This window comes from Chelonoidis abingdonii, chromosome 3 (assembly GCF_003597395.2).
Source record: "Chelonoidis abingdonii isolate Lonesome George chromosome 3, CheloAbing_2.0, whole genome shotgun sequence".
Taxonomy (NCBI): Eukaryota; Metazoa; Chordata; order Testudines; family Testudinidae; genus Chelonoidis; species Chelonoidis abingdonii.
The window spans coordinates 182189842-182215466 of record NC_133771.1 but is presented as its reverse complement, the minus strand read 5'-3'; the positions used below and the strand labels follow the sequence as shown (position 1 = coordinate 182215466).

Below are 25625 nucleotides of genomic sequence, written 5' to 3'. Positions count from 1 at the left end.
CACTGGTGTTATGAGTCCTCTCTTTCTCCCATATTCCAGTACTGTTCAGTGTTCGCTGCTGGTGGTCTGCTGTTATCGTGTTGTGCACTGCATTGGAATACATCTTGGATGTTTCTTTGGGAGAATACAGCATTTACTTTTTTGGCCATGCTTCATCTAGTTGTGTCTCCTTAGCCTGGAGCTTTGCAGTGCTTGTGAGTCCTTTGATAGCAGTCTCTAGGGCTTCGGATGGAAGTCAGGCCCTTGTATTTTTTTTCAGTAGCGAAGTCTTATTCCTAATCTCTACACCCTCTGTAGTATCACCAGCTGAAACTTCTTCTCCGAGTCGCTTGATCTATCTCCACCTCATTGTCCGGGGTGGGTAATATGTGTTCTGTCTTATCGTGTAGCCAGCAGTCTCCAGGATTATAGAGGCTGTAGCGTTACGTTCATTGGTTTGAAGTTATGGTGGTAGTAGGGATTGTCAATCGAGGGCTCTTTGGCATCTTCTTAAATCTATCAGATACGGTACTTCTCCACTGAGCCTTGGTAATCGGTCTCTGAGGATTGAATAGCTAGTCTCCATGTATCTATGGCGTCATATCGCTGGCTGTGCTCTGCATGAGGGGTGGCAGTGAAGTTTCAGCTTCAGGTGGGCTGCCATCACTGTTCTTTCAGGTCTTCTTGAGTCTGGGATGTAATGTGGAGTTGGTGCTATCTCAAGCCTGTGAGGCAGCTTCCTTTTATTGTGTTGAAGCATTGGTAACTAGCTGTTTTCAGTTAAGTGGATGTAGTCTTTGTCATCCATAGTCCCCTCATTACGTTCATTATATCGCCTCTTACAGTTAGTCTTACTGTTAGTAGCATCATCAATTCTCTGTTTGTCCATGATGGTTTGTCCAGTAGCCCACTTATCGTCAGAATGTCTGGTTCCTCAACATCTGCGCGGTGACCTTGTATCGGGCCACTGGTGTTATGAGTCCTCTCATTTCTCCATATGTCTCCAGTACATGGTTCAGTCTTCGCTGCTGGGGTCTGCTGTTATGTGTTGTTGCAACTGATGGAATACATCTTGGATGTTCTTTGGAGAAACAGGCATTTACTTTTTTGGCCCTGCTCTCTAGTTGTGTCTCCTTAGCCTGTAGCTACAGTGCTTGTGAGCCTTTGATTAGCAGTCTCGTAGGGCTTCGATGGAAGTCAGGCCTTGTATTTTTTTCAGTAGCTGAAGTCTATTCCTAATCTCTAACACCCTTCTTGGTAGTATCACCAGCTGAAACTTCTTCTCCGATCGCCTTGATCTACTCCACCTCATTTCCGAGGGTGAGGTACATATGTGTTCTGTCTTATCGTGTAGCAAGCATCTCACAGGATTATAGAGGCTGTACGTTACAGTTCATTGGTTTGGTTATGGTGGTAGTAGGGATTGTCAATCGAGGGCTCTTTGGCATCTTCTTAACATCTATCAGAATGGTACTTCTCCACTGACCTTGGGTAATCGGTCTCTGAGGATTGAACTAGCTAGTTCTCCATGGATCTTAATGGCTCATATAGCTGCTGTGCTCTGCATGCGAGGGGTGGCAGTGAAGTTTCAGCTTCAGTGTGTGGCTGCACATCCATGTTCTTTCAGTCTTCTTGGTCTGGGATGTAATGTGGAGTTGGTTCTATCTCAAGCCTGTGAGACGCAGCTTCCTTTATTGTGTTGAAGATGGGTAACTAGCTGTTTTCAGTAGTGTGATGTAGTCTTTTGTCTCCCATAGTCCCCTCATTACGTTCATTATATCGCCTTTACATTAGGTCTTACTGTTGTAGTAGCATCATCAATTCTCTGTCTTGTCATGTGGTTTGTCCAGTAGCCCACTTATCGTCAGAATGTCTGGTTCCTCAACATCTGCGCGGTGACCTTGTATCGGGCTATGAGAAGCTGGAGAAGTACCAGGGCCTGAAAGAGGAACTAGAGAGGATGTGGAAAGTGAAGGCCAAAGTGGTCCCAGTGGTGGTAGGAGCACTCGAGGCTGTAACTCCTAAGCTGGGTGAGTGGCTCCAATAGATCCCAGGAACAACATCAGAGCTCTCTGTCCAGAAGAGTGCAGTGCTAGGAACAGCTAAGATACTGCACAGAACCCTCAAACTCCCAACCCTGATACAGGACCCGAGGTTGAGGAAGACACATACCACCCATAGGGGTGAGAGGGGAATTTTTTTTATATATAAGAGCACTTATTCAAACATGCATGATGTGGATTAATAGCTCTTTTGGAACCAGTCAGTCAGTCAAGTAAATATAGATTCAGTGATTTTTATAAAATGAAAATTAAAACCTATATGGAAAAACCTATCAACTCTAAGTTTACTGCACAGAAGGCCTGATCCTGACAAGAGATGACTAGGTGAAACTGACATTGGCTTTAATGGACGTTTTGATTGCTCAGCAGCTCTAAGTACTACACCCAGACTTAGGGACTTTTATAGAGGCAGATTTTTTAAAAATGGAATACAGTGATCCACAGTGCACAACACAGTACCTTGTGTGCAACATGGATCAGTAACAGACAACCTGTGGGACAAGTAGCTGGCTGAACCACGCATTGGGGAAAAGTGACTCTGTGCGGCAAGTGACAGAGGAAGGCTGGGGAACAGAATGGAGAAGCTCTATTGCTGCTACTGTAGTATCAAGGCTGAAGTAACCTCCTCGGATCTTATACGGCCTTATGAACGTCAGGGTCAATGATTGGTAAATATAAGCAGTGATAAATCCATTAGCTTTGCTCCTGCCTGTCTCCACCTGACCCTCAAAGAACAGTTGTTCACAACTGTGTAGGGAGCTTGTGTACAGGTGGATTCCACCTACAACCCAAAACGTACCCCATTGGTCCTGTACAATGGAACTGCAGGGATTCCGCTGAACACAGGGCTAGCAAGTGTTTGATAGGCATGTTATATAAATATGGGAAAAATTAAATACATAAAATGCAGAATGACACAGAAACGGGATACACCTGCATCACTACATAATATGAATATGATGTATTTTATCAGATAATACTTTGCTTACTTTCCCAACAGAAATCCGTTTAAAGAGTGTCTTTTATTTTTCCTGACCTTCACAATCAGTAATGATCGATTAGAGCTTCACTTTTGTTTCCCAAAAATCAAAGTGGAATAAAACGCCTTGAGTGGAAATCAAAAGTCTTTGACATATAGCAAAAAGCTTGCTGTGCAATATTAATACCCAAAGGCAGCTCAAAATCCTTTGTTACAGGCAACATGCTTTCACCTTGAACTTTTTAAATTTAATCTGAAGATTTAAATCATAGCAATCTTTACCATGTAAATACAATAAAACTAATGGATTGGAAGGCATCTTTTATGTTCAATTCTGTGTACCTGAACATTTGATTTTGCTTGAGGCAGTAAAAAGCTAGCACCTCTTCAGAAGGCCAGATACCTATAAAATATAAAGATATTTGCTTTTTTAGAATAGATATTCTTTCTAAAAGGTGTCAATATTTAATAGCTGTTTTTTAGATCTGCACCAAACCGATCTTTTACTGGATTTATTTTATTTTATTTTTAAAATATGCCACAGTATCAGAGAATAAAGAAAAGAACAAGACTTATAATAGAAATGCTTCTAAGGCTGTGTCTACACTACTCACCTTTTAGCGACACAGCTGTGCTGTTTTAGCCGTGCCGCTAAAAGGCGCGCGGTGTAGCTGCTGTTTGTCAAAAAACATCCACCCCCACACAAGCGGCAGTAGGTTTGTCAGCAGGAAAGCACTTTGCTGACAAAGCGCTGTTCACCCTGACGCTTTTCATCGGTAAAACTTTTGTTGTTCAGCATGTGTTTTTTTAACATTCTTGAACGACAAAAGTTTTACCAACAAAGTTCCAGTGTAGACAAAGTCTAAGATACCCAGCAACAGACTTTATATGAACATCGGCAAGGCTAATTCATAGCTGTCAACTTGTTTAAAAATTAGGCACCAGCATTAACATTATAAATATTAAATACAATCAAATTCTAAGAAACATCAGTTTTATACCATATATTTGACATTGGTAGGCAACAAATTAATACATTCATAGAGTTTAAGACCAGAAGGGACCATAAGATCATTGTCTGACCTCCTGTATATCACAGGCCATTCAATTTCATCCAGTTCCCCCGGTATTGAGCCAATAACTTGTTTGACTAAAACAGTTCTTCCAGAAAGGCATCCCAACTTGATATGAAGACATCAAAAGATGAAGAATCCACCATTTCCCTGATAGTCTGCTTCAGTGATTAATCATTCTCTCTGTTCCAAGTGTATATCTAATTTTTAATCTGAGTTTGTCTGGCTTCAGCTTCCAGCCACTGATTCTCATTATGCCTTTCTGCATTAGATTAAAGAGTCCTTTAGTACCTTGTATTTCCTCCCACGAAGGTACTTATACACTATTCTCAAGTCATCTTTCAATCTTCTATTTCATAAGCTAAACAGATCGAGCTCTTTAAGTCTCTCACTGTAAAGCATTTTATCCAGTCCTTGAATCATCTCTGTGGCTCTTTTCTGCACTCTCTCCATTTTTCAATTTCCTTTTTAAGGCATGAAGACTACAAGTGGATGCAATATTTCAATATTGGTCTCACCAAAGCTATACGGAGGTAAAATCATTTCCAAATTTCTATTCACTACTCCCATTGATACATCCAAAAATAATAGAGAATAACTTCTAACTTCTTCAGTTGAATTATATTCAGTTATGAAATATGCAGTGACTCTGTGGCAAAGTTATACTTGTATGTTTTTTCCTCCACCTGTTATTGGTAGTGAAAGAACACTCCTATATATCAATTTGTAAGTCACAGCTTGGGCTGGCCTACTAGCTTCCCATGAGAGTGACCAGGCTTCAGAAGCAAACTATGCCTGTTTGGAATTAAGAACTTCATAGATCATATACTCTTATCTGCTGGGGAAGTGAATGGGAAGAGGAAGTTTATGCCTAAGTTTTGTGCACTCCCACAAGCCCTAAAAGTGACACTGCAATCTCATGGAACTACAGTGAAAGTCTATAATCCATAAGCAAAGAGGTGGGGTGACACTGGAAAATAATCCACCTGAAATTAAAAACGTAGAAAGACCCAAAGTTCCTATTATTTGGATAAGACTTCCAGAAAAGGGATCCACTCTCAACAAAAACACCTACTCAGTTCTTAGAGACTGTAAAAAGGTTATTCAACAAATAGCAACTCATGATTTTTTCAACAGTGCATAAACTTTTTCTATTTCCTCATTTCAAAGTTCCCTGAAACTAGGAAATGTCCTGAAGAAGGAAACACAATAAGTAATATTGCCCTTACAAACTCCCAGTAATTCTCCCCAGCAAATGTCTTAATAGTTTGAAACAACCAGTTGTAACCACATCATAATAATTCTGTGGTTACACATACCATAGGATCATCATATTCCACACATTCATTACTTGTTGGAGTAATAGGCCTTATATGTCCCCTGTGGGCCAGTTCCAATCAGCAGAATGCAGTGATACACATTTTCATTAGAGAGTATATTATATATTCCCAGGCCAGGCAAAGCAGTAAACCTCAGATATGGGAGAATGAAGATTTCAGAACCAACCATCAGATGCCAATTGTAATGATTCCATAGCTATGTAGACTTCAACATTTTCAGGTATTTTGCACAGCGTGTATGAACTTTTGGTCATTAATAGCAATTGAATTCTGAACCTTCTAATAAAAAAACCCAAGGTCCCCACAACATGGGTTATTAATTATTATCATCTATTATTTCTTAAGCACCAAAACAACGGGCTCAGTGACATATAGGACACAAAGGAAGGCACAAGTCCATGCCCTTTGCAGCTTACAACATCAATAGATAACCAAGATCAGACATAAACCCACAATGGGAAACCTACAAGATGGTGCTAACTTACAGTGTTTCTTAGCTACAGGAGACTCTCCATTAGCTATATTAACATTGAGGTTTATATCCTTGATGGGCTGCAGCCAACAGAGAGAGACAATCACATACCTATCTGAATAAGTTTGATATTCTATCCAGTAGAAGGCAGTGGTACATATACACATTATCTAGTATGTTAAAACAGATTCAAATACTGGCAGGGTAAACTCAGAGCTTGTCTACACAGTACCACAGTGCAGACTGTGGGGAGTGACTTACAAAGCATGCCAAAGAGTTGCACTCTACCTGCCCTGTGCATACGCTGCTGGCATGAATGGAAAGGTATCTAGTTCACGTTAATGTAACCCCATTGGAAAGAGAACTACCATAACGTGAACTAGGTACTTTTTAGTTCATGCCTGCAGAGTCCATACAGGACAGTTAGCGCACAACTCTTTGGTGTAGTCCTGTAGTCCTCATAACAGCGCAGTGTAGACAAGGCCTTAGTCTTTTCATCCTACTGAAGGATCCAGACAAATAAATTGAGTATAAAACTTACTATGTATGTGGATTTTTCAGATCATATATTTTGAAAAATCCTTTCAGCTCTTCAGAGTCATAAAAGATATCATAACTCATTTTATAAGAATGGAGTTTTGCCCCATGGTGTTCTTGGCCAACACTTCCCCTTCTTTAAATCACTGTGCTTCCTGATTGTCATCCTCAAGAGCGTCACAGTCCATTCAATTGCTACCCTCAGTTTCCCACAGCTGACTACTCTTGCCTTGCGTATTATATATACAGTTTGTAAGCCATTTCTGAATAAAAAAAGATCAGATATGTAAAATTTAATATTTTAATTAGTGTTGGTTCACATACCTACCAAAAGCATTGAAGGAACATTATTATGTTACAGTTCACTGTAATTTAGATTTACATGGTGTCTGAAAATCTGTTATTTTTCTCCTGTACATCAGAATTAAAATCACGTATTCATACACAATTACCCATTTCTCAGCAATATGTACACTAAGGATGCTAAAGGATTTTCTCTGGTTTTTTTTGAGCATTGAAATATGTTAAAATGACAGATTTTACATTGAATATAATAACTATTTAAGTATTTAAGTGAATAATATAAGAATGTTTCAGTTTGCAACTGGTAAGTGTGGACTCAAGCAACAACAGTGGTTTCTGGTGTTTAGTGAATAAGTGGTTAATTCAAAACCATTTGTAATACTCTACAATCCACATTAAAAAAACTGTTTATAGCAAACCTTGAGTCTAAACGACTCTTTAAAATACTTGTTTTTGTACTAGAGGGCCCTGAGTGTCTGAGCTTGTCGCCCATTGTCCAAATTCTCACTTTGATGTGGCTTTGATTGAAAAGACATCCTGACTGAAGTCAAAGTATTCACCGAATCTTTTACTATTGGACATCAGTTCCTTTGCCCTGCCACCACACAGTGTTAATACCTACTTCCTCGTGGCAGCAGCTGCTTATACACCACTTACCCCATCACTGGGAGAAAGGACACAGCATCTTCTGAAACAAAAGTGCCATTCTATCACCAGCTGCTAGCAACACACACTGCACTTTTCTCCTCCCCCTTAGAGGAAAGTATCACCTCCATAATGATCCAAGATACCGCCAGCTAAAGAAGCAAGAGTCAGAAGGTCTCTCACGAACCCAGATCTCAAGTGTGGAAGCACACTGTGCTACCAGCTAAGCCAGCAGCAAGAATACCTTTGTTAATTTTAGTAAAAGGAAAAGCTTCTCTTGCCTGAACAGGAAGTAAGCCTCTTTGACTGCTTTCAGAAAAGGGATAAGCTTAAAGATCCAGGTGGAGGAGTATGCACTCTGCCTTCTACTCTTTCATTCTGACCTACATTTTTCAACATTGCGACCTACATTTGTAACATAGTCAAACTATAAAATAGTATAGTTTCTGTTTAAAAAGAAAACAAATGCGCAGTTCTGTTATAATTCAATGTCAAAATCCACAGTAGTTAGCATATAGCACTAATTCTTCAGAGACAAAAAATATTATCTATTATTTCCTGCTATACAAACATACACATACATGTGCATATGGGTTTTGTTTCATACAAAAATACTGTAAAAACATCTGGGTACAATTAACAAAAAAATGCCTCTGATTTTACATGCATAAAATTGGATGGGCACCTATTTGGATGTGCAATTACTACTGCATTTACACATGCAAATGCTTGTTTACAAACTTACACCTTCGCATGTACGAGAATAACTGCACCTCTTCACATCAGAACAGTTGTGCAGGAAAAAATAAGCAATGGCTCTATTGGACTTTACAGCTCCCCTTCATGTCAAGGTGTAGATGTACAGTACTCTTTGAGATTTAGGAGAGGGACTGTGCCTCAGCACAAAGCCTCCCAGAATTCCCAGGAATACAGCTGCTGTGCTGCCTTTATGCACATTGCAACTTCCTTTGGCTTGCTGATGCAAAGTAGTCCATTGCTCCCACTCCACCCTGATTCTTTTGCAGTGATTGCCGGAAGAGGTGCACTACACTGCCAGGACTACTGGCTCTAGGTATCTCCACAATGCTCATTATGACTGTACTGGCACCTTAATTACTAGATGGGAGGGGTGGTGAAGGACGTAGTGTTTATTTTATTTGCACATATTTCTCTAGCACGCATTGTCATACCATCGTAACAGAGCACCTCACCAACATTACTGGACTTAGGCTCACAAGAATCCCTTGAAATCATGAGTACTATTATCCCTGTTTTACAGATGAAGAATTGAGGCACAGAGATTAGGTGACTTGCTCAAGGAGGTCTCACAATAAGTCTATGGCAAAGCTAGGAATAAAGCCCACATTTCCTGATTCACAGTTCTGTGCTTAAATGACAACAAAAATCCTTCCTTCCCTATAGAGAAAGAGCAGCTAAAGAAGTCATGCTACCCTAAGGATGCTCAAATGGAGTTGCCTTTGCCACAGTACCCATGGCAGAGTCAGTGCCCTGAAATGGTGCCTTCAATTCCTTCTGCTTCAGCACAGCAGCTCTTTTAGCAGCTTTAGTGGTATGTGGCCTAATAGGAATTTAAAGCAGGCCTGAAAGGAATACTTGCAACTCAGTCTCATTGTGAGGGTCATCAGCATTTCAGGCAAAACCAAACCTACTGTTGTTCCTACACTATTACAGTCAGTTACTGGCATGAAAAATGATGAACCATGAATGGGAGATTACAGAAAACTTTCAGTTGAAAGGAATTATCCAACACTTTTAAAAGATCCTTCATCCACTATTTTTACTTGTCCCTTATTTGGTTCTTAACAACTTATATTAAAGACTAGTGTCACACATTTGAAAACTTACAGACTGAGAACTGTTACAAAGCTTCTCCAAAAATGTAGCATATTGTTAGAATACTCTCAGTATACAATATCCAGTATATTTACATATACATCTGTATAGCAGGAGACAATATGCCTCTTTGGGCTACTCCATTGGCACAAAAGAGTCATAAACCCAGCTGATTCAGCTAGCTGGAATGTCTCCCTGCACAGGGAGAATCCTTGGGAGGTATAGGGTCACTGTAGCAACTCTGTGCCACTTCCTAGCTACACCAAACAATCTCAGTCCAGTCCATAGTGTACAGGTATCTGTATCACAATAAAAATTACCAACGTTATTGACACTAACTGGCAACTGTATTGGTAATCTCATCTGAGGTACCAAGGATTGAATTGAGCCACAGAGAATTAACTACTCTTTCACCCCTAGAGATCAGGTTTGAGGAATATTGCTGGGGCAACACAGGGAAACTTTATTACTGCCTGCAGTACCTATTCTGTGGATAAAAGGTTTCAGTTTACAGGGCTGTCAATCCAGTGCCTTTCAAGTGCACTAAATTCACAAAAAGGAAGAAGATGCACTGTAATTCCTAGGTTTACAACAGCTACAAGATACATTTTATCCTCAACTGCAGAAAAATATAGAAAAACAAACGGGTCTGCTTACTAATATGCTTATATTCTAGGTAATTTACAACTGTGTCCTTTTATTCTTATTGTAACATATTTACAATGGTACTTTTAAGGTATGAAAAGTTTAACTCTTTGTTTTCAACTCCAGAGACCCTGCCTTACATTCATCTCCTAGTTTACAATAGGTCACAATAGAAAATGAGTTTGATGATCTCATTCCACTCTCCTTTTGCTAGGCATCACCGCCTCACAATTTAGCGCAAGAGACTGTGTAAAGTATACTTAACAGAGATCTAGGACTGGAGAAGAACTGATAGTGCAGGTCAAGATTGAGATATAATGGCAGAGTTGTATAGAGAAAATTGCAGAATGCCTTTTAGCCCTATGCCTGGCCTTAGCCAATGCTATCAGTCCCTGTTTACTGAACAGTAAATTCACTTACATATGAAAAAAAAAGTAAGAAAGTGGGGAATGAACCGCATGGTGAGAACTAAATACAAAATGGACAGAGAATGATCAAGTTTCCCCACACAGTTTTGTCAATGCACCTCATTTCTGATGAGCAACACTCCTAACATAACTATCTTGGGCCTTTCTTGAGGAAAGATTACTACCTCTCATGATTGACTATGTCTGATGAGTTTGCACAGTGAGTCCAAAAATCCTCTGACATCTGCCTCTTAGCCCTATGCCTGGCCTTAGCCAATGCTATCAGTCCCTCCGTTTACTAGCACTAAATTCACTTACTAATGAAAAAAAAAAAAAGCATCAAAGTAGGGAACGAACAGCATGGTGAGAGCTAAATACAAAATGGACGGAGAGTGATCAAGTTCTAAACATTGCCCAAACATCAAAGTTTGAGCCCTTCTCCAATTTTGTTATGTCAGCAAAAATATGTACTGAGATCAATGATAGGATCAAAAGTCTTCATTTTCGCTAATTAGGTCACATAGCACATAAAAGTGGAATGTAAGTGAAAGGTTAGTGCATTAATCCATGATGCCTAGGTACCCACTTTCAGTGGACTGAATCTGAAAAAGGACAAATAGATATAACAACTTACTACTGGTATGAATAGTTTTCAGATATCATAAAATTTTAGAGTCAGTGAAAGAAAGTTTATCATACAAAATCCCTTTTATGCTAGCCCAAACACAGGAGTCTGACCAGCATAGTAAAATTAGGTAGACAGGAATGTAGAGAAGGGAATGATTAAACATCTGTTGTTGTTTTGTCAATGTTTACAATGTTTTAATTCATAATTTTCAAACCTAGGGGCCTAAATTCAGGCATTACATCCACATTTAGACTACAGTGAAAGTTAAAAGTGGGTGCTTGGCATCTCTGAAGGAGGGGTCACTTTCATTAAGGTATTTAAATATGGAAGTAGGAGGCAAATTTTCACAAGGCCTCAACACTCACAATGGAAGCCAGCTACTGAGGGTTGATCTCTTTTGAAAATCTGATCCCAGGTGTCTAACACTAAATGCCCAGTTTTAAAAGTTTTAGACTAAATATACTTGCTAAATGGGCTGGGTGATAAATATACTGTATGAGGGTTTGTTTTTTTTTGTAACAAATGTGTTCAACAGTATTTACCAGTATCAGCTTGCACCTGAACTTTTCTACATGTCAATTCTGTCCACCCTCATCCACCTCCTCCTTTAAGTCCTGTGAAGAGGAGAAATTTGTGCCTATACCAGAGGGACAATATTCCCCTTCCCAGCAGGAACCGTCACAAGTGAGTTTCAAAAGGTAAAAGAATACTAGAGAAATTGAGGCTATAAAAAGGAAAACATCTCCCCACTTTTTGCTCTCCACATATGTTTTATACAAATCCTTGCCTTTCTCTCAATCTAAAATGGAATTTATGATATTCAGATCATTGAAAACTATATATAAGCATTGGCTGAGATCTTCAGCCTGGGCAAAATGGCCTCAACACTATCTCTCTCACTTTCATCCTTATTATTATTCCTGACTAGGCGGGAAACAGGATGGTTTGCAATCTGCAAATTTCTCTTATAGCACAAACTTAAGAGGCTGTGTGGAACTGATGTGGAAATACAGTAACAAGTAAAAGCTGTAAATGTACAGCTATATGTAAAATCATCAAACTGTACAAACCTACTTGTATGATTGTCTTTAACACCTTTTTTCAAATGAATGAATTTGATTTAGTTTTCTTTACCCAGTTTTCAAATAGTCATTAAAAATTAAACAACACTGGAACAAGCCTTTTGTGATTATAGCCTTCACTCTCCTGCAACAAACTGGATCTATAAATTTACCTACCATTGTAGATGTAAATTACAAAATTTTATATTCAACTATATTAAAACATCTATTCCAAAAATGATTACCAGTTGTGAAAAGCAGACAGGCTTATCACTTGCTGTCAGTTGTTCATGTCTAGTTAAGCAATAATGTGCTAAAACTGCTCTTTTGTTTTGTGTAAGAATTTTGGCAATAGAAGAAATGAACACTCGTTTAATAAAAACTCAGGCTGCTTTTTGCTTTGATGGAGGAAGCAGCTGCCTGTTTTCATTTGCTGCAGAGCAGCAAAACCCATCAATATAATAAGCAGCTTAGATGCATCCATCCACAGCATCTGTAAGGATATAGGGCTATTCGCTCAAAACCAATCCTTGGTTTAATTTTAACAAAGATGTGTCTGACATATTTGAAAATTTATTATAATAGGGTTTTGAAATACTAATAATTTCTCTTTTCTTTTTAAATACTTTTCACAGATTTTGAAAGGCAAGTATACATAACTGAATGATGGAAATGATAAAATGAATGTTGCAAAAGCAAACTGCAGTGCTAGCCTAAAAATGCAAAGATGGAACATTAAGGGCATGTCTTCTGGTTCATATTCTCTCCCCTCTCTCCAGAACATGGAAAAAAAAGTATTTCAACCTTTTCAGTGTAGTTTTTTCAACATATACAAAGGTAAAGGAAAATACCAGATATTAATGTTATGGAAAACTAAAAACTGCAAACATTCTAGTCTGCATTGCACAATTGAAAGTATTACATTTTAGATACTAAGTTTCAGCAAAGTGAGTTTGTCCAAGTGACAACTTTGAATTGCAGTACAAAACGGTAATTAAAAATAGAATCACAAGACTTTCAGATATAACTATAAAAACACACTGAGATAATATAAGGATATCTTGCATATAAACCACAAAACTCTATTGTCCAATAACACTAACTCTAAAATGTCTATATTTAAGCTTTTAAAAATTCTAAGACATTATTATTTTAGTGCTGTATAGCATTCTAAGACCCTCCTAAGCTGAGCTTTTAGACGATTTGCACATTAACTCAGAAGTCAGATAATTCTTAATCCTCCTTTTTTTCAGATCCAATAATGGATAAGGGAGCATCTTAGTATGATCAAGTAGCAATCTGCCTAGCTAGAGTGGTAGTATACCTGAATTTAGGATTAGCCATTGAGTTTTCATAATATCTGATTTAAATGAGCATTCATTTTGAGAAGTGGAAAGAGAAAATATTCTATGATAGCTGAATTGATAGCTTTTCCATTTAAACATGTAGTCATGAATTCTGAGTATATGTATATATGTTTGCTTCCCATACAGAAAGTTCTATAAACAAACGAGGATTTTCTAAGAGTGCTTCCTAGGCATTCACAATATCTTATGGGTAAATCGTATTTATCTCAGCTGTAGGCTTGTATCCATTCCTAGTCAATTCCAATATTCTTATTTTGCTATGTATGGTTGAAATCAATGTGTATCAGGAGTCAGGTTTGGCACAGGTGGGTTACTTTAGCAGAGGGGAAGAGAATCCTCAAGACCTGTAGAGCATTCACAGATCCAAATCTTGGTTACTAATGCTGTATTATTACTTTTTTTTCTTGGACATTTGAAAAGGATGGGGTTGTTTATTAATTTGGGACTGTAAAGTTTGGGGGATGGATCTATTTATGACTGTGGAGGTACTAACACTCAAGCTAAGTAGTTTGATTTGGGATTGATTGTGTGTAGCTGTTTGCCTTTTTTTTTTTTTTTGTTAATTGTAAGTTTTGGAAGAAGCGTCCACAGCTTCAGATGAGTGCTTATAATATCTGTTTTTTTAATTAATTTATACAAATACTACAGTCCTTGCACTCTAATGACTTTTGTGTTTCACTGTGCTGTGTTTCAGGATGAAGGGTTTATCAGCCAGTGGATGCACACCACATAGATCATCCACTTGTTTGGCCCCTGCCTTTCCCAATCTGTGTTGCTGTTGGAGATAGCCACAGTGTTCATAAGGGTAGACCCTCTTTATGCAGCCCCTGGATAATCAGCCCCTGGTGCAATGGAATTCCACAGTATTTGGGGCCTTATGCTCTGGCAGAGGAGGCTGTGCCCTGTGTTCCACATGGAATATTCAGATCCTCATATTTAATCAATCTTTTCTTCCTTCTAATTATATCTGCAATCAATGCTATGTTGTGCCATTCGCTAAAAGCCACGCTATTTTCACTAGACTGCATAGGATCCCTGGAAACCTTTAATACAATTTAAGTCCCACTGACACCCTTAACATGAGATTTAAGTGGTGCAGCATTCCTTGGCGGAACCCTCTGCACAGGGGTGAATCACTTCCTAATATCCTCAGCCATGTATTGACATTGATCTGTGTGAGATCTGAATCCAGACTCGAAGTATTAGAAGAAAAATAACACTGACACATACAGTAAGTGAAAGCATTTTTAATAGTCTTCTTCCAAAGAGCCAGGGTTAAATAAGCATGAAGACCTGCATTCGTGGGGCAGCGTGAGGGAGCTTGCACTGCAGTTGCCCTGGATGTGCCTGTTTTGAGAATCAATCTCCTATCACTCTGGCACTTTTCATGAGTCCTAAATACAATGGGTCAGATATTCAACTGGTGTAACTCAGCATCATCAGTGTACATGAATGGAGGATCTAGTACAATATTTGACATATTAATTTATTAAAGTATTTTTGAGAGACAAAGTAGCCTTCATTAAAGCAGTATTACACTTGGGAGCAAATTGTGCCCTCAAATGCATGTGTATGCTTCCCATTGAAATGAAGTGTATTTGGTGGGAAGTATGAAGACAATGGGAGCAGAATTTGGCTTCTAGAGAAGCTTAAAAAATTAATAAATGTTTTTCAAAGATTTGTTTCATATCTCTTACTTAACTGCGATAACATTTGCAATTTTGACTCAGTTGGCCATATCATTATTTACCAAGTCAAAGCTGATGCAAAAGAGCAACAAAACTGTGCCAAACCTCACAGGGCTACTAGTTTTCAGCTGAAAAAGATTTGGGTTTTATAAACACCAACTCTTTCATGCTGGGATGAAGAAGTGTCCTAAGTCAAGAATAATGTAGTTTGGCTAGTCTCTATGAAAAAGCCACAGTGTACTCTATTGACTTATGCTGCTCTTCTGTGCATAGACTACATATTTCAGACAATCCAACAGCACAAATTCATCTTGTCCTAATTTTTTGTTTAGGGAGAAAAAACCCACCTAACAGCAACCCTTCCTCCCACCAACAATCATATAAAACAAATAACTATAAAACTGTAGCAATTTAATTCAGCGAAGGATAAATAACAAGATTTTCTCTTGCTATAAATAATATCAGTTCTAATATTTTAGTTTAAAATGTTAGACGTACAAAATAACAGGTTAATTAACACCATGAAAGCTTACCAATGAGAGGGCCCTGAAGTTAAGTGGATCAAATTGAGTCCTGACTTCAACAGAATTGCCCTGTTTATACAATGGTTGAATCTGGCCCAGTGTCTTTTTTTATATTGTGGTCTAAGTATGAGGATTTCACTGTATATGTTCAGTTCCGTGGTGCTTATGGCCTCTGGGTAGAATTTGCTTCAATATCTAATTTAAACCACTTCATTCTTTGAAGTATGCTCTGACTTTCAGTAACTGCAAAGCCAAAAAGTTCTGTTTCTACAGATCTTCTCACTCAGACATTTCTTCAAACACTTGAACTTGTATGCCAAGCTCACATATTAGCAAACAGCTCATGTAATAGCTATATTAGTTTTCTCTAAATGAGATCTGAGCTTATGACTTTTAAAATGGAGCGGTAGGTGTACAATTTTCTAAAATGAATGCTCTTTTTTCAGGATTAAATATATTGTGCCTGTGTTTTCATATAGTTCTCCTTTGTCAATAAGGTGTCAGTACATTAATAATAGGGGGAAGTCCTTATTTTTATTTATTCAATCATTTGTTTCTGTGTCATCTCTATTGTAATTAGCAGTTGACAACAAATTCCAGCACTTATTTTATTCTGCCAGAATTTCAGTCACAAAAGAGTAATTTCCTGGGGTTTTTTTGGAAAAAATCACGAATATATACAATTGTCACACAGAACATAGTGTTGAAAATGTAATAATTTTCTATCTATTCTCTTCTGAGAATCGGTTCTATATTCCTGGATTGTCTTTGGTCTCAGGAACAGAACTGAAATCTTTACTTTGGTATTTATCCGCGGCTGTGATAGCTCGGCTGTCTGCCTCCAAATGCCAAGATAGGGAGAATCTCATCATCCAGAGACCAGCTACATGATGGGCAGTTAATAGATATATCAAACCTTAGGATATATGCTAAGCTGAGGAGATGATTGGTCGGTTGATATACTGATTGATTAGCATAGGGAGAATGGGTTTCTTCTTGACAACCTAAGATTATGCTTCAGCTAAGCTCAAATTGCTTACACCTCTTCTATTGGGTTTAAAATTACAGCCCTGTCATCTAAAATCTCTCTTCAATGAAATTTTTACCATATATAAAAATTAAAGGGAAAAAAGAAAGTAGGTGCATTGGATAAGAGTAAATGGAATAGATACATTTCATACTACTGCTGTTGGTACCACTAGAAAAAGTTGATAAGTAAATCCACTTGAAAAATGTTTCACATTCAGTAAACTATTACAGAGATATATACAATAATTTAGAGGGATAAAAAAGTTCGGCATGCTAAAGAGAATGAGTGTTCACATTACTGCTATAAACACACTAAAGGTACCGTATTATGCATAAAAACGATGTTATGAGCAGTTGTGCCACAACTAATATAGTTTTGTCCTCTGCATAGGTTTCTTTTTGGTTTGAAGATATTTCTTTTTGTTTGCTTGAAATGTACTTTATATTATATTATAAATCAGTGGTAGGCAACCTATGGCACACGTGCCAAAGGTGGCACGCAAGCTTTCAGCACGCGAGCTGATTTTCAGTGGCACTCACACTGCCTGGGTCCTGGCCACTATTCCGGGGGGGCTCTGCATTTTAATTTAATTTTAAATGAAGCTTCTTAAATATTTAAAAAACCTTATTTACTGTACATACAACAATGGTTTAGTTATATATTATAGACTTATAGAAAGAGACCTTCCAAAAATGTTAAAATGTATTACTGGCACGTGAAACCTTAAATTAGAGTGAATAAATGAAGACTCATCACACCACTTCTGAAATGTTGCTGACTCCTGTTATAGATGATAGGGAAATGTACTACTGCGATAGCAAAATGTAACTTCTGAATCAACAGTGCCTGCATTTTACAAATTGTGGAAGCAACATATACATTTGCATCCATTTCAATCAGTTTTCTTTCATCACTTCCCATGAAAAATTTCACACCTGTTTCTTAAGAACGAAAGAGCTGGAGATAAGCTGTGCTCTTAATATACTTTAGATTGTAACATCATCAAGGCAGGGGCCATGCCTTATGTATATGTAAAACACCAGTCATGTTTATGACCCTATATAAAGAAAACAATAACTATTATTGTTATTAACTATTTTGATGACAGAATTATAAAATTATTATGGAGATTTAAATCTAGCAATATAAAATATCAATTATTATTATACTATATATTTATATGTTGCCAGAGTAAATAAATTTGTTACACATACGATCCATTCAGTTTATAACATTTACAGGCTCTTCCCAAGTCTGAATATTTTTAGCTGAATAACAGACCAATGGCATAAAAGAAAACATTATATCAAAAACTTTTATAATCTTTAATTCAATACTTTGTAGCATACGCCTCTTGTCTGCCTGAGCAAACAAGGATTTGGTTGTCATCTAGTGCTCTGTAAGTGGTTCATTGAGAATGTTAAAATCTGCATTAATAAATAGCACTGGGTTTCTCAGATTTTTTTTCCCTTTCCTATCTGCTATGAACGGTAGGGGATCAGCTGCAACTCAAATCCCCAGCTGAACAACCCAAATACAACTGAGTGAGCAGACTTAAAACAAGGCCATTTATTGGTGCCTGTTATGCAAACAAAGCATCCAAGTCTTAGAAACAGATGTCAGCTGAAGCATATGCTTACTGTAAACTGGAATTCGATTCTCTTTATAAAAATAGACTTAAATGGGCCTTCAGAGATGAGGCTGCCTCTTGTTGTATGCCACTGCCTAACTTGATTCAGCCTTAAGCTTTTTAAAAGATGAATAGGCTGATATCTCAGGGCAAAAGAATAAAAGTAAAAAAAAAAAAAATAGAAATAAATGATAATATGTTGGAGCAGTTCCCAGAAGCAATTTTTCAGAATTTGTCTAAAAACACAAGACAGGAAGTTAAAAGCTTAGTGCAGGTCACCCATGGCATGTTGAGTTATCATTTTATACCACTTAGGGTGAAAAAGGGACTTTACATTCAGGTGGCAAGTTTAGTACTGAGCTTTTTCTTCTCCTCCTCCTCCTTTTTTTTAACCTCTTCTCACATCTTGATGCCTTTTAAATGTCACTTATTTTACATGAGGCAGTTGGTGGAGACATGAGTCAACAGCAATCAGAACCATTATCCCCTGCAGCGAGCCCTGGTCCTAATGCATTATGACACCTTAGCTGGCCAGCCACCGATTTACCTTTCTGCTTCTTAGGGAATTAAGTGGCATCATGTGAAAATGGTTGTGATATGAACAGCATGGGCATAACTGGTATTAAATTTACCTCTCAGCCTAAGTGAATTTTCCTCACATGTGACTAATCAAAATGAAAGCTGTGGACATGGGCAGATCTGGCCAGCACTTCTCCACCCCTGGGACTGGGGCTATTTTGTTTTATCTCTTTGTACGAGCTGGCAGAAGTTTAAAGTGAAGGGGATAATCCAGTGCTGGTGTCTTTATGAAATAACATCCTTACATGGAGAGGCTTTTAACTGTCTGTCGCTGTCCTCTCACAAAAAAAGAGTGTGACAATCTCATTTTGCTGAGCACCCTCCCATGAAAAGAGAAAATAATAGCCATAACAGCGATCGCTAGTACTGACCTTACATGATCCATTATCCACTAAACACTTTAAAAGTCACTTTTACATACACTGTGGGGGAAATTAGAGAACTATCACAATCATTTTCACTTTACTGAATTCGTCTTCTGTTTGAAGTCAGTTACCTGATATCCCAATACATAGCAGTCTGTCATTTCAAAAAAGAAAGAAGAAACCTTGCTTAAAATAGGTCTCCTATACAAAAGGGGAAACCTACTATATTTGTGTCATTTCAGGAAATTAATAAAGATATTGACAGCAATGGCACTCAGCATGAATTTTCTTCAAACTAAATATAAAAGACTATCAGAAGTGCTTGACATTCGTACAAAAATGTGCTTTACCCAACCATTTAGCAGAGATCAGTAGGTGCCAAAGGAAGTGCAGGCAGAGCAATTATCATCCTGCACAGTCAGAATGATATTTATTCACAGACGAGCATGGCTTGCATTCTGCTATGAACCAACTGTGAATATTGCTGATAATATGGACAAGTCTAAATTTTACTGAAATAGTATACAATATCTAGTCTGCTTTCAACATATTATTTGTACAAGGCAATAAAGACTGGAATATGAATTTCACTCCTGCTTGCAAAAATACTCTACCTTCCGTCACTGTGAGAATTAATTTTCCAACTTGGCATATTCTAATCATTTATTTTTTGTTAAGAGTTAATTATTACCTAAAGGATAAAACTAACAGTACTTATTTTTTAGACTATTAAATGTTTGGTATTTGTATGCTCTAATCTAATAGCCTAAGTCTTAAATTATTATTTATTATATTCATTTCCATAACTAAAATTCACATTTTCTATCTGCACACCCATTTTGTATGATGAAGACACAAGAAGAATATAACTTTTAAGTAAGAAATTTGGGCTCGCGTTTAATTGATCCATTTTCCTTCTAGTGTGATTGTGCCTACCAACTCCATACTCTAGCATGCACTATTAAATCCAGAAAGTTACAGAAGACTTATCAATTTTCAAAAAGTTATTGCTATATGTAAGAGACTTTATTGAAGGAAGAAACACTTGAAAAACTAACATAAGGCATAGTCTAAGGCTGACAAGTAATATCCACTTACTATATCATGACTCATTTTTCAATGAACAAAATATACAACTGCAAATTGCTCTTTTCTCTCTAAATAATATTTTGTTTCTCAAAAACATTTTTGAGATTCGTTTAAGGTTAATACCAAAGATGAGGAAAAGAGCGTAGATTACTAATTGTTATTAACAGGGAAAAGAAATATAAGTAGCGTATGTAACTTGGTTTATTAGTCCTCATTTCTCCAACCAGGCCACATAATAAAGGTCAAGGTCATGTAGAGATTGACATTTAGGCAGTGTTTTAGTTAAGATGATTAGGAAAATTACCTACTCCCAAAACGACTACCCCTCATATAGAACAGTTTGGCTAAAACAAATAACAACAACAAAAACTTTGACTGACCACTGAGCAGAAGATTACAATCTGTACATTTGCCTTTGATCAAGATGATTCCAAATCTCGGCCATGAAGCCACAGTAAAGTTTGAAAATTGGTCTCTAAGTATCTTAGTGTAGTGTGGCGGATTTTTCTCAAGCAGTTAAAAAAAACCTTCAGAACAGCATCTTAACATTTTTGTTTGTTTTTTATTGTTGTTGTTATTGTTTTCTTTCTGCACCTGAAGAAGAGGCCTGATACAATCAGAGAGGTTGAAGTACCTATGCATCTGTTCCATTTTGCGGGGGCTTCATTCTGAGATTCCACTAGTCTTTGAAGTCTTGATTCTCACAGGAAAATGAAAATATTCAGTCTCAAGTTATATTGATCAGTTGCAGCAGGGCCATTCAGGGGGCCTGGGGCAAAGCAATTTCGGGGGCTCTGTCCATAAAAAAAAGTTGCAAAAACTATAGAATATTATATTCTCATGGGGGCTCCTGCTGGGCCTGGGTCCTGGGGCAAATTACCCCACTTGCCCCCCACTCTGGGCAGCCCTGAGTTGCAGTGAGGGCCACCATAAGAATATTTAGGCCAATGGAACATACGTAAATTTAAATTTGCCAAATTAAGCTCTGTAAAATACAGCTGTTGAGTCACAACAGTTAGTTGCATAACCTTACTGAACAGGTGGAACTGTTTCAGTGTTTTTCAGAAGACATGATACTGATGCAGCCCAGGGAAAACTGGCACTGTATTCCATTCCCCACACTTTCATCCCTCCAAAAACTCAATTTTAATCCAGTCATTCTACCCTTCCTTTACCTTTTTCTCCACTATATAACAAAGAAAAAATTAAATAAAATTAAGAAGACTTTAGCAAGATGAATAGCTTGTTAATTCTGCCTGAAGAGTTGAGACTTGTAGTCATCCTCCTCCGATACCCCATCAATAACTTTGGACTTGATCTTGTGCTGCATGTAACTATACACCAAGTTCCAAACACAGAACACCACACCAAACAGGGAGTGGAGCATACAGCTGGCCAGATTTGGTGACATCACAGGTCAACTACCATTGTTCTGAGCAAAAAACAAATCAGTGGCATTGAGATAATGACTTCCTGGATGCAAGATGTCCTTAACATTTTTAGTTTACTATTAGTAGTATAACATTAGTTTTACTATTTTCACAACAGAGGGTCTTGTAAAATGCATGAGTTTCTGGAATTATCATTTTCTCCCTACAAAATAATAATTTCCAGTATATTTCTGGACTTCGGCAGAATTTCTCTCATCATTACTTCTTAGTGCCAAATATTATTTTGCCAATTCTGTCTACTGTAAAAATCTTCATGACCTGCCTGACATTACCAATGAAAACCACAGCCTCTTCTTCCAGGGAGACTCACAAATGCTACCATAACCCCCTGAAGCTCAGTGTCAGAGAATAAGATCTTTTGGTGATGTGTTTACTAGGGCTCTCCCATAGCCATAGTGTAGCAGTGAATCTACAATGTTTATTTACACTTTCACCTTGTGACTTTAATTTCAGCCAAAAGAATGTTCTCAAAAATCATATATTCTGCGAATCCACAAAGACTTCCATGAAAAAAATTAGCTACAATTTTTGTTACTATTTATTACAATTCCACAGAATTATCCACTTAAAGCTTATTCATAATTTTTTTTCTCAGTTGCACTGCCGTATACAATGTAGTAATTTTACTGTAACCTGTCCAATGGTGTGGGGAAGAAGTTTCAACTGACTGTTTGAGGATAGCCTTCGAGGTTCTTTATTCAAATGAAAGATTAGTCCAGTTATTTGCTCTCAACAAACTGACAATTTCAATATGGGGAAAGATGAGTGCTGGGATTTTTCATTTGGCTGGAAAGTTTGGAAGCAAGCTGGCTCTTACTAGACTGATGAAAGTTTGAGAATGTCTGCCACAGGATTTATATAGCATTTCTGCAGTACTGCACACTAGGTGCAGCAAAAGTTGAAGGACTCTTCAACAGTCATTGGGGAGAGGGGCCTCCAGGAAAGAGCGACTAAGTTAGAAGAATTTACAAAAGGCAAACACATAGCTATCTATTCACCTATTGCTAAGATGACAGAAAAGAAAATATGAACAAAATTATAAAGATGTAGCTTGTTGACAGAGTTCTAAGTTATCCCAGGGCACTGTTGTACACTATATTAGGCAGGCTCAGGAAGAGAAATGCTAGAGCACCCAAGCAGATGGTCTTTAGAACTTGACTGCACACCTCAGAAATAAGAGAAAAGCAATGCATTCAACCCTTCTGTTTGGACAAAAGAGCCGTATCTCTCTTTCTCACCTATTAGTTACTAAGCTGGCACATAGCACCAAGATGTATTATGCTTCAAAAAGCAAACAACCTCACTATTTGTGGTAGGCACTGGATCATTTTAAAGAGTAGTACGTAATGTCTGTCATATTAGACACATGGCCATATCCAGAAACCTCACATAAATCATTATGTTCACTATCTACTTACTCCATGAAAACTGAAAAGCAATGCAGTAGAGGTATTTCTCAATACTGTATCTGATTGACTATACATATGTTGTACATTGTAGCTTCTACCAACAAAGGACCAATATTCTTTTTTCACTGATATCCAGAATTGTGTGACCCAGAATTATTATTTGTATGCATAGTTTATAAATTGAAGGGTCTGATTTTACTCTCATTGGCACTGATTTAATGCTCATGTAATTCCATTCACTCCCACAGAGCAACTTCTGATGCAAAAAATCAAAATCAGTTTCTGTGTATGATAAGTTCTCTTCACAATGGCCTACTGTAGCCAGCTACCTTGGACAGCTCCTCTGGATGATCTGCCAGTCAGAGTTTAAATTACTCTTCACAACATACTTAGATACTCTACTATATACATTTTAGAGGACCTTACAGCATAATTCCAAAGTTTTCAATTCTCTTATAGTTGCCAGGTTATCCTTAGCGTGAATTTGATTCTCATTGTCTTGAATCTTTTAGCACACTCAGAACGAAGCTGTAACTCAGATCACCCAATCTAAATTCATTGCTCATATGGATCTGTTGAGGTTCTCTAGATGAAGACAGAGTCAGTTATGTAAAAAGCTGCTTTATAAAAATGCAGTAAATAGAAAAATAAGCTTTCAGGCAGGTGGCCTTTTAAAAAGTCACGGTAAAGTAAGGATAATTTAAGTGAATAAACAACACAATTAGATAATTACAAAATATAAATTGTTATGGAGGAAGAAATATCCATAGATTTAAAATGGGCAGATCTACTTTAAAAAAGCATTTAATGGACTTCTGATTACACAGTAAACAAAATCAAGAACATTTTAAATGAAAAAAAACACCAAAATATTAGACTGTGATGCGGCAATGCCTCAGCACTAGAAAATCTGCATCCTCTATTTAGAGCCACACAATGAAACAAATGAACTGGAGTCAGTCTTGTTAGGAATGGATAACAAGAAAACCATTCTGTTTTGTGTCTTCCTGTACCAAAGAGATTTGTGCATTAAGTATCTCTCTCCTGGCTCCCCATGAGTTTGAGGAGCTGTTAGTATGGCGGGATATTTCTAACTCTGATGCATATCAGACTCATTTTCTGGAAATTAGATCTAGATTCTTACTTCCAAAACAATTAACACACTGAATCATTCTTTAGAATGGTAGCATGGGAGGTGTTACTGTTTCTTCTAATCCTTGACCATACCTATTTGTTCTTCTTGTAGATTGTCAGGGACAGACACACAAGATGACAATTGTATGTGGAAATGTATCCATCTCCTTGTAAATCCAAATTGCAAGAGCAACTAGCAGAAGGCTATACTTGGAGATAAAATAACACCATAAGGATTAGAGTATAGTTGAAGTTTAACTGAAAACAAATGAAAAAAGCATCATTTAAATCAAAAAAGAAAAAATGTTATTGCTATGATTTACAAATAACGTCTAGAGTTTTGTGATCATGAAAACATAATCAATCAATCAATTAAAATGGGCAACTGCCTAGTGCCAAAAAAAAGTTCTGATTGTTGCTAACTGAAGTGAACACAGTCATCAAGTAAGAGGAAATGTCTTGCTGAGTACAACTCAAAAGTCAATCTATATTTGTTATTTGTAGCCACTCTGACTACAAAACCATAATTTTAAATTAAACAAGAATGCCAGGTTTCAGTTTTGCAGGTAGCATACTGTGTTAGACTTATGTAGGTTTTCCTGGAAATTTGTAAAGAAAAACTGTGAAATGACATTCAGCAGATTCTTTTGCCCTGCTTTTAGATAGTATTTTCCTTTATACAAACTTAGGCCCTGATTCTTCCATGAGCTTTGACAGCAAAAACTGAAACAGCCTTATTTTGAAATTAAGGCGATTCTGAAATACAGTCACCAAAAATGAACTTGAATAATCACATACAATATAAAATTATTGAATCAATTGTAGAGACACACTTTAACTCCTCTTGATCTTTTCCTTCACTATGGGAATTGTCTTATTGATGGTTGTAATAAATTCCCACAGACTCTAGCTCACCTCATTCTCCCAACCCCAAACACTATTGAAAATACAGTAATAAATTTAACTTAATTAATTTTTGTGCAACTGAAAATTAGAGCAACAAGTCAAGATTCTACACTAGCATGAATCCCTGATCCCACTGGAAGTCCCTTTCAGGCCAACAGGAACCCACAGGAGCTCACAAACCTGAATTAGTAGACACTGGTGCAAACTGGAGTTATAATATCTGAACTAATAGCGACTTAAGTCATGAGAGTTTTTCAATTAATTCAATTGGGAACTTTTTAGACCTATAGCTTCTAAAAAGATATTTCCCCCCAAATTTAGTATTAGACATAGATTCTCACTCTGCTGTGAGATGCTCTTTCCACTAAACCACAGGTTTCTAGTTCCAGGGCTAGTAATCAGTCTCAGGCCATAGTAAGTGGTTTTGGCATGCTACACAGGCCTTTTTTTCAGATTTTTCCATCCTT

At 37.4% G+C, this 25625-nt stretch overlaps 1 protein-coding gene across 2 annotated transcripts in view; it reads right to left on the bottom strand.

Moving 5' to 3' along the window:
- CAMKMT (calmodulin-lysine N-methyltransferase) overlaps positions 1 to 25625 on the bottom strand; it is a 375471-nt gene that overhangs the window by 58529 nt on the left and 291317 nt on the right. For both annotated transcript variants that reach the window (XM_032774926.2, XM_032774934.2), the window contains exon 4: positions 3364 to 3424. In XM_032774926.2, coding sequence (XP_032630817.1) covers positions 3364 to 3424 — 61 coding nt within the window. The remainder of the gene's footprint in view (positions 1 to 3363; positions 3425 to 25625) is intronic.